The 10,507-nt window shown below is 39.9% G+C and overlaps 1 protein-coding gene across 2 annotated transcripts; it reads right to left on the reverse strand.

Moving 5' to 3' along the window:
* Positions 1-6,136: 6,136 nt before the first annotated feature.
* LOC108040499 lies at positions 6,137-7,767 on the reverse strand. Of its 2 annotated transcripts, none has more exons than XM_017117991.2 (3): positions 7,426-7,767; positions 7,187-7,360; positions 6,137-6,433 (listed from the first exon to the last, which is right to left on the reverse strand). In XM_017117991.2, exons 1-3 carry the CDS (start codon positions 7,645-7,647, stop codon positions 6,203-6,205), a joined length of 627 nt encoding a protein of 208 aa, XP_016973480.1. In that variant the 5' UTR covers positions 7,648-7,767; the 3' UTR covers positions 6,137-6,202. The 2 variants fall into 2 exon arrangements, with proteins under 2 accessions (XP_016973480.1, XP_016973479.1); XM_017117990.2 differs by having other exon boundaries at positions 7,181-7,360; positions 7,426-7,765.
* Between the last annotated feature and the right edge of the window lie 2,740 nt (positions 7,768-10,507).

A 10,507-nucleotide genomic window follows, 5' to 3' on the forward strand; every position in this document is an offset into this window, starting at 1 on the left:
TATCTGAAATCTCGATGTGAATTATGGTCGGTGGGGGACGAGGTGGGGGGAAAATTGATGCGCTTCGGGTGCAAAAGACATCAAACACTTGAAATATTTTGTGTAAACTTGAAAAATGACATGAAAGCGGCCTGAAATAACAGGGGGGATTTGAGTGGATGGATGGCTGAATGGCATGCAAAAGCAAACAAACAATTTGCGGGTCTTGTCTCTGACATATGAGTTCGAGTGTGGGGTGGGGTGGAGAGGAGGGGGTCGAATATTTCGAGGGGGGAGGGGGTATTGCCAAGGACGAGGGCCTCACATCTTACTCGCTGTCTTCTCGAGTTTGTGAGTGGCGTGCGTGGGTGTGCAAAGTGTTTCTGAAAGATGATTGATACGATTTGGAGTGCTCCCAGGAACGCCGCTCCTGCCTTCCCAACGCTGCCGCTTGGGGGCGCCACATAAGCGGTGGCGTAATGAAGCGGAAATCGATTTGGAGCGCGTCTTCAACCCGTGCCGGGAAATCGCTCGACGGCAGCGGGCGTGCGTGAAAAGTTTGACAGCAGACAGGAGCAGGAGCCACCCGCCCGCACCACCAGCACCACCCGCACCACCACCCGGGATGATGAACAACGGGGCGCCACCAGTAGCACCACCGAGCCCCAAAACCACACGGAGAGAAAACATTTTCACAGAGGGTGCCACAGAAACCACTGGGACGTCCGAAAGTATCCCACAAAAATCTACTTGAACCCGAAAACCTTTTTATACATTCCAAAAAATTACGTTATATTTTTTGTACACTTTCAGTCACCTTTTAAAGCTATTTTTAAACCATAGTGATTTATGGAACTTCACCCAGTACATAACCCCTTTAATGTTTAAATACCTACCTGTTATAAGTAACATTAAATATTTCAGAATATTTCTAAAAACTTTACTGATTTGAAAACAATACTTCTCTTAGTGTTTCTGCATTACCAAGAATTACAATCTATTATTTAAAACCCCCTCTATTCATCATTAAATTTAAATACCATCAAAAAAACTATATGTTAACCCGTTATTAAACGACCTACATATATCAATGCTATTATAAAGACATAAATAATATTATTTTTATATACACATAATTTCACTTTTTTAATAAAAATCTTTGAGTTGATGACAATTGAATTCCTTTCAAAACATTTTACATACTTGTTTTAATTGAGTCACAGAAAAACAACGTAGTTCCAAAACATCGTATTAAATTGTAAACCTATTTACAAAATAACCAGTGGATTGCTGGCAAAAGCGGATATACATTTAGACACATCTCAGTCAGATTTTCTGCCAGTGCATCTGCTCCCCCCGGCTGCCGAACAAAGCGTAAACAAGAAAATATTAAGCAGCTGCGAGAGCAAAACAAAAACGTAACGCAGTCGAAAAAAAAAGTGGTGGAGAAAGGAAAACGAAATGCGCGAAACAAGTTTTTCGGGGAGGACTGGGAAAACAAGCAAAATAAAGTAGAGTAAAGAAAGGAAAATAAAAGGGAAACAGAAGAGGCTGGGGGAAAAGCGATTTCCGCCGCTCGCTCGTAACTTTTCACTTAAGCATTTTTGTCACGTCTGCCATTTTTCCTTTTTCCCCATTTTCCGCCACACCCGCGCCTATCCCGAAATCCTCGTGTTATACATTTTTGTAATATTTACTCTGCGCTTTGTTGGATCTGCGAGTCCTTGATCGGTTTGGGGTACATTCACTTGGGCATCCTTGGGCAGGCCCCCTGGGAAAATTCGCCTTTTTTCCGCTTTTAAGTACGCAACTTAACTCGTTTTTTTTTAGGGCATTTGGCATTCGTCTTGGGCAAAAAACCCTGAACTTGAGTTTATTTTTTCCCTATACAGACATATTTGTTGTTGTTTGTTTTACGCCATCCTGATTCACAGTGACTTGGTGTCCTTTTTCCGTGTTCCGGCCAGTTCCTTAATTTCTTTTCGTGTTTTCCTTTTATATATGCGCACCCGCTCTTTGATTTCTTTGCAAACCACCCCCCTTGCACCCACGCAAGCAAAAATCATATTTTATTGTTATCGAAATTTAGTGGCGTCCCATAAACACAGATGAGTTCTCCGGGAGGTATTCGGGCTAAGGGATTTGGGTGGCGGCGATGGCGATGGCGATGGCTTTAAACCCCTGCCCGGAAAACAGGAAATGTGATGCAAGTTCCGCTTTGCGGCATAAATCCGGAGCAAACTGGGTCAACTCCGGACCCATCAGCCTGCCAACTCCGTCGACAGTTGGGATTAACCCGCTGCTGCGAGTTGCACTTCCATCCGGATCCGTGGGCAGTGCAAAATTAGCTGAGGCATCACTGTCTACCGGGATTTCTCGGTTTGCCACCGGAACTCACAAAATCCGATCTGAAATTGCACCTAAACGCAAAGTTAAGGGAAGTCGCTTAAACAAGATTATATTGACAACGAGTCTCAGCACGTAAAACAAATGCATTTAAGTAGCAGAAGTGAGATAATGCTTAAATATGATATTAAAGCAGCTGCCTCCATTTATTTATTGGCTTCCGACAGGGTATGCGGTGGTATGCCAATGGAATAAATAAATAAACGCTTATCAAAATAAACATTCCAAAACTATTTAAATGACAGTACACAGCAAACTCCTGAATCCATAAATCAAACTTCCCTGGAGTTTGGAAATCACTTGTGAAAATGTGTATTTCGACTCTCACTCAACAAATTAAATAAATCATTGCTTGCTTCGTCTTAAATCACTTGAGATTTATTTTCCCCACCTAAAGAGTTTAGACCTTAGTTGTACATTTCAAAAAGAAAAATTCACTTAAAAAAGGTTGAAGTGCAGTGAAATTAATATAGTATAATTGAAGTTGATAGTTAAGATGCTTTTGCAAAATCAATAGTAATATATTTTTTTTTAAATCCCAATTTAAAAAAATGAAAGACTGCACGGCGAATGAGTTATATATTGTATAATATATCATTCAATATATTACTCATTCGCCGTGTTGTTATTCTTTTTGTGATCAATTAAAAAATAATTGTACTATTGATTTAGCAAAACAAGGACAGCACGGCGAATGAGTAATATTCTGTGTAATATATCATACAATATATTACTCATTCGCCGTGTACCACAATTGATCACAATTTTGAATCACAATTTTGAAAATGAAGGACAACACAGCGAATGAGTAATATTTTGTATAATATGTCATTCAATATATTCCTCATTCGCCGTGTTGTCCTTCAATTAAAAAATAATTGTTCTATTGATTTAGCAAAACAAGGACAGCACGGCGAATGAGTAATATTCTGTATAATATATCATACAATATATTACTCATTCGCCGTGTTGTCCTTCTTTTCCAAAATTGTGATCAATTAAAACGAAGGCCTTATTAAGTGTATTCTATTGATAAATAAAAGGAAAATGCTGCTAAAAAAAATTTAAATTAAATATGAGTTTCTTAACAGTTATTTCATTTATGATTTGTAAATAAAATAACATTAAATTTACCACTGTACTTGGGATCACTTGGGATACTAACAAATGGCATTGCGTTGATTTGTATTACATTTATCCGCCGCATGTATTATGTGCTTTTTGTTGTCCCTTAAGCTTTATGACCTTGCAAGGCCACTGAAGGAAATCAACAAATCATCCGAGCACTTTTAGACATTTTCATTAGCCACAATTTGGGCATTAAAATTTGAGTTGCCCGCCCAGCCGTCCGATTTGCCACCTCGTATTTTACGGGCCTCGAGTCGACACCTTCCGGAATTGGGGGCATAAATTGTCGAGTGCGGCAGTTAACTGGCTAAAACTAAGCCGGCAATCCATCAAACCGCACCAAGTTGGGAGTATATAAAGCGCAGGCCGCAAATGTGCCAAATGAGAGGCTTTCGGTTTTCTATTAACTGTCAGCCGTTTAATTTACAAGCCCTTTTCGAGCACCTCAGCCACAGCAGGCGGTCGACAGAGGAGGTATTCGGTATTCGGTATCCGGTACACCCAAAAAAAATGTCCACATCTTAACTTAAATAAGCGTTGTTATTTACTACTTAATAATATACTTCGAATTCGGTATATAAACTATAGACAGGCTGAAGGTATATGTATTAATTTAATTACTAAAAATAAACACACAAAAAAACCCCACATTTTATATTTAGTAAACGTTGCCCTAAAAACTATACACTAGGGATTATAAAGGTGTAAATATTAGTTTAATAATAAATACAAAATATTAAATTTATAGGACGACAAGTTACAATTGTTGGTCTATAATGTTATTTTTGTATCGAACATTTTGTTGATATACTTTTAAAGACTAAATAGTGTTTTATACTCAAAAGCTTAGCACTTGTATTTTCATTTCTATGTATTTGTTTTCCGTGTATTTTGTACTCGGATTGGGTCTGCAGGTCTGGAGGTGCCCAATAAATTAACAAGCCGACGAGAACGGAAATGAAATGTCTGTGTGTCGGTGGCGGAGATCGGAAGTGCGGTTTCAGTGTGTGGGTGAGTGGGTTAAGTCCCGACTGCGAACACTTTCACCACCCATCCGCCCATCCGCCCACCGACCCAACCCACCGCCCCCTTTTCCGGACAACTGGCAACTGACATTTTCCTGCCTTCGTCCATTTCCATGTCGCATGTCAAGCGATGCGAATTCTAATTAAAATTTAATTGTTTACACTTTTCGGACAACGAGCGGAAATGGGAGCGGAAACGCCAAAGGCTTGGCCTGCACTGCAAGAAAAATGTACATGTTGTAATTGGGGGAAGATCTTATTATGATTTTAATCAGCTACCAATATATTAAAATAGCAAAAATGTAATGTAATGCAAACATATATTCAGATAAACTTTGAAAACATATAATTAAAAGTAGGAAAGTAAGATCTATATTTAATAATTATTTGAATTAATAATTGTAGTCTTAAATGGACTAAATAAAATTGAGATTGACAGGTGTTTTCTCCTTGTGGTGTTCTTAATATCCCACCTTATTTTGTTGGTGATTGTCCGAGGTTCAGGTCCGTGGCCATTAGCTCTAAGTATTGTCGTGCTTGGCGCGTTTAATTGTCGCTTGGCCTGATTTACATGGACGGCGACAAAAGTTCGCAAAACAAACAGCTGGATGGGAGGGAGGGGGGCTAAATGCTTCAGGGGGGTGGGGCTGTGGTGCTATGGGGGAAAAAGGGGGAGGGGGGCTATTCGAACGTGCCTCGCATGCCAATGAAATGCTTATCAAAGTGTATAAAATTCATAGAAATTATGACGCGAGCGCAGAAAGTTGCAAGAAAAAGACGTTTGACGTTGACAGAATGTTGTGTGTGTGTGTGCGTGTCTCTGTGTGTGTGTGTGTCTCTGTGTATCTGTGTGTGTGTAAGGGGGCAGCAGGGGCGTGGCTAAGTTGTGTGCTTAAGCGTTTTATTGTCTTTAAGCTTCATTAAGTCAAATGGCGCAAACGTTTAGGGCAAATGAAAAGCACATCACGAAGCGCTGAAATTAAAGCACATCCATGGTCAAAAAGAGACCAGCTTTTCCAAGATGTCCCAGATTTTGGCAGTTACCTTGAGCAAATAGCCTGTTTAAACATGACTTAACCTAGGAAATTAGAAACATGTTAAGACTTGAACTTAATGACATTTTTCTTTGGCCATCTGAGGTAAGATTTTTAAGTTGTTCTAGGTATTTTCAAAAATTACTTTAAATAATAGTTTACAAAATTGGTCTACTCTTGAAAAAGTTATTATATAAAAGAGTGCTAAATCACATAATCTTATACATTTTTATTTTTCCCAAAACTAAACTAAAAGGTTTAAATAAACCAGTCACCTTCTTGTCAGTTTCGCGGCTCTCATTATCTCTAAACTTTCTCCCCCTCTCACCCTATTATACTTTTACACTCGCCAACAAAACATAACACATCGTGGGGCGTATGTGTGTCCTGGTCGCCGCCTGGCAATTAAGAAGTTGTCGCCTAACGATAAACGCGCGAAATCGAGTTAGAATGCTGCTGGAAATTAAATTAAGCAGAAAACTTTTCCGAAACGAGGATACAAAAGGCGAGGGTTCCCCAGAGTTCGCTTTTGAGATTGTAAAAAAAAGATAAGCACGAAAGAAGTGGGCGAAGATATATATATATATATATATTCGTCACAAAACTAAAAATCACAGAAAATTTGGGAGATCACCTCCACCACACGAGATTCCGCTGAGCGTTCTGATGGATGATCCGCTCCAAGGACGCCTTCACACACTGGACACAAAACGCATTGATCAACGTAATCGAGAGGAGCAGCAAGGAACGCAGACCACACATCCTGCGACGCCTCAGGACATCCAGGAACAGGAAGAATCCATCTATGGACGTGGCGGTCGCGGAAACCATCACCCAGGGATCAATGAACTGCGGCTTGACCTGCGTGGTAAATATTTTAAGCACTTTAATGCCAGAGAATAAGTAAATAAATAGAAAATTGATTAAATTAGGAAGTGTAGAGATGACAAATATGGCATAAGGATTCCCTTTGAAATTAAAAGTGGTAAATATTTTAAGCACTTTAATGCCAGAGAATAAGTAAATAAATAGGAAATTGATTAAATTAGGAAGTGTAGAGATGACAAATATGGCATAAGGATTCCCTTTAAAATTAAAAGTTTTCTGGCCCGCAAAACAATTTCTTTTTATGATTAAAATATACATTTTTTTTGTGAAATTTAGCTTTGAAATATTCCTAATTTGGTTCGTTGGCGACCTTTGATGAAAGTTTTATTTTTGAGTTTTTTCGGCTCGAGGTCAACAATTGAAAAATTTTTTAAACAAAAGTTTTTATATTTTTTTTTTTATTTTTTTTTTTTGTAAATAAAACATTTGAAATATTCCTTTAAAATATCGACATTTTTAGACAACATACTGGCATTACTTTATTGAAAGCCTATTAAATGATTGTTGGATAACAAGTTAGACATTTTATAAACCAACTTATAATGCCCAAAAATCTTTATGTAGCATTTTCGAGTTTTTAATTAGGAAGGCTTCTAAGTTTGATCGAAAATGAAGACAAACCAAAACTACTAAGCCGATTAAGAATATTCTTTTTGTGAAAAGTTCTAATGATAGCTTCTTCCAAGCTTAGGAAATATTATTGAGGGTCTTAAGACTCACGGATACCAGGGCGTATAGGAGTAGCGACCACGCCACGATCATGAAGAAGTTCCCGACGAGTCGGAATCGCCGCAATTGTCCATCGCTGAACATTAGGATGTCCCGTGGTCGCCACATCCGCAGTACATGTATTCCCTTCCTCTTGGCGAAGATGTGCATGAACTCGATGAGGTTGTGGAGCTGCAGATTAGAGATATTAATGATATTTTCATTGATTGTATAAATCTCTTTGTTATGTTACCCACCACACCCAACACACTGATGGCGAAGACGTAGAAGAACATGAAGGGGAACATCTCATCGCAGCTGGAAACGGAGAGATCCTTGAGGAAGTCCTTCACCCTAACGCCAGGGCTGCCGGTCGGGAACTTCCAGATGGAGTAGTACTGGCAGTGGGGCGTCATCATATGCAGGTATCTGCGCATAAAGTGGCACAGCAGATCGTTGATCGCCCATACCTGATGCATGGCTAACGTGGCTAACGTGGCTAACAACACGAAAGATTTATGAGGGACCCGTGGATAAATGAACAATTTTGAGCAAAGCACCGGGGACTGAAAAGATGAAAAATAAAAAAATGAAAAAAAAAACGGGAAAAAGCGGAAAAGATTAGGGCATTAAATCATGGCCAACTACTCGGAGTGCGGGGACATTTGGGAGGCCAAGGACAAGGACAAAAAGCTGACACGAGGACGATGATGGGGGATGATGGGGCTTCCAGGGAACTCGCAGCTCCTTCTGTCATTTGTGGCTGCTGGTCTGCTTCATTGGTTTTTGATTGTGTTTGGCTGCCTTATTTATTTATGGCCAATGAGTCCCAGTCCATTCAGGGGCCAGCAGTGGTGGAGTGGGGTGGGGTAAGGGGTGGGAGGGGTGGACCGTGGTTGCCAAAGCTTTCATAAAATATTATATCTTGTTTTTACTCACCAAGCCGCACAGACCCACTGATATCCTGCACTCAGAGAAGTTCAATGTTAAGTTATAAAGATTTGTCAATCATGAATTTGCTTTGATTTATAAAAAAATGTTCTGATAATAGAATCTACAACCATACAATGGCTTTTTAATATTTTGGCTAGCTATAATCACAATTATTATAATTACAATTACAACCTTATAATTTATATATTTATGATAACAACACATTTATTATCCTTAAAAAACTAATGCAAGTAATCAAATAAAGTAATTCCAATTAATTCACTTGCGTAAAACATTAAAACTGAAGAAAAGTTATTTAAATCCCAGGAAGTTTTACCAAAAAGGTATTTAAAAATAAATAATTTATCGAGCCTTTGGATTATTTCTAATTTGTTAAATAAGAATGGTATTTTTACTAATTATAAATTAATTCTCATTGATTGGAGACCTGTATTAGACGTGTAATACATAAAATTGTTTGGCAATGTATAAGTTTCATGTTAAAAGTGTTTTAATAGTATCATAAGATTTTCTTCGAGTGTATCTATGTGTTTGCGCACATAAGCTTGGGCCAACTCATGAAGAGCCTTCGCTCACAGCAAAGTTAAATTGCAAACAACAGGGAGAACAGGATGAGGAAGCGAAGCCGGCGCCAGGAGCTGGGAAAATCGAGCTGGGAATAGAGCCAGGGAGATGGGGCTCAGCAAGGAAAATGCGGAAAAGCCGGGGACGGAAAAGCCGAGGCGAAACGCCGGGGGAAAGCTGGGCAAGTCGTGTGGCGAAGTTCGCTGGCTTTTTGTATAACTTTTGATTAATAGAGCGACGACGAGGCTGCCAGGCAGCTGTCGTTGGCATAATTGCACCACACACACACACCACACTACACTCTGTGCCCCTCCTGACCCCCGAACTGCACCCCTGAACCCCTCATCCTCATCCTCATCCTCATCCTGATCCTCATCCCCATCCCGCTCATCCTGGCCTGCACATGACAACAACTTTGAGCTTGGAGCTGAAACTTCTTACGCTAAATTGATTCCGTTGAAAACAAGTGCCTGGACTAGTGTGAGAAAATGGAAAAGGGATGGGTTAGGTATGGGCTTGACTATGGCATGGTATGGAATGCAGGGGAAGGGGAAGGGGAAGGGGAAGGGGGCAACTGCAGGACTGGGAGCGAAACAAAGGCTCCTCGTCGAGATAACAGACAAATGCACTTATGCAACGCTGCTGAAGACAACATAAAAACAAACAACTTTGGCTGCTTGGTCTGCCCCATCCGATTTCCATATGCCCGCCAAGTCGGGCATATTCCATATCCCATATCCCATATCCCATATGCCCTATCCCATAAAAACACCGAAACTACAAGCATATCAAAAATGCTGTAATGTCGGTGGCACATGGGTACATGGGCACAAAGCCAGGCTGTTACACTCTGCTACACGGAATTCCTCGTTCTTGCGTTCTGCGTTTCCCTGTCGGCGGATTGGGGTCGAGTGTTTGAGGGAAGAGTGGCAGGTGAGGTTCGGGATTGGGGATTTAATCGCCTTAACGGCCCGTATGATTCACTGCTTATCATATTTTTCGATTGCAAACTCACCTTCACCCATCACAACCAATTTGAATTCGCTCTTTTTTGAGTAGTTTTATTGAATAAGTGATTGAGAACATTTAAAACTGTTGTTCGCTACTGTGATTTTAAGTAAAAATATAAGTAGATTTAAAGACAGTTTCTTAATTGAAAAAATATTTATGCAATTAAATCATAATGATTTTCTCTGTATAATAGAGAATTATCAAATTTTCTTGTTTTATCCTTATATATATAATATAATATAATTTAATTTAATTCAATACCAAGCAATTCAAAGGTGCGTAAATGTTATTTTTATTAAAAAAAAGTATATATTTATTAAATTGCAGGCACTTTTACTAATGCTTTAAAATTTCTTCGACATTTCTGATTAAGCCCCTTTCCTCCAAAAAATAATTTCAAAACCGAGCATTGACATTTGCTGGTTTTCCGGGTGAGATTTGCGCTTGATTTGCTCTGTGGTCAGGCCATTTAATTGCATTTGAGCTGCTGTCAGTTGGTCGGCACCACTAAAACGACAGCGATTGGGACAGGGACATGGCAGTGGACATGGGCAGGGCTTAAATCAAATTTAAAGCTGTGCTGTGTCCTGATAAATTATCCATGCATGCATATTACACACGATAGAGGAGGGGGGGTTGGAGGTCCTGGTCCTGCATACATGGCATAATGCATGCACACTTAAGGCCTCGAGAGTGCCAGCCAAATGGCATGACAGAGACGGATGCGCGGCCAGATAGCGCGAGCAACAGAGATGCCACTTGCCACATGCCCCACCCACTTACCCATCCTCTTTTCCATCCCAAAAACCC

Source organism: Drosophila rhopaloa, unplaced genomic scaffold (assembly GCF_018152115.1).
Source record: "Drosophila rhopaloa isolate 14029-0021.01 unplaced genomic scaffold, ASM1815211v1 contig_3, whole genome shotgun sequence".
NCBI classification, from domain to species: domain Eukaryota; kingdom Metazoa; phylum Arthropoda; class Insecta; order Diptera; family Drosophilidae; genus Drosophila; species Drosophila rhopaloa.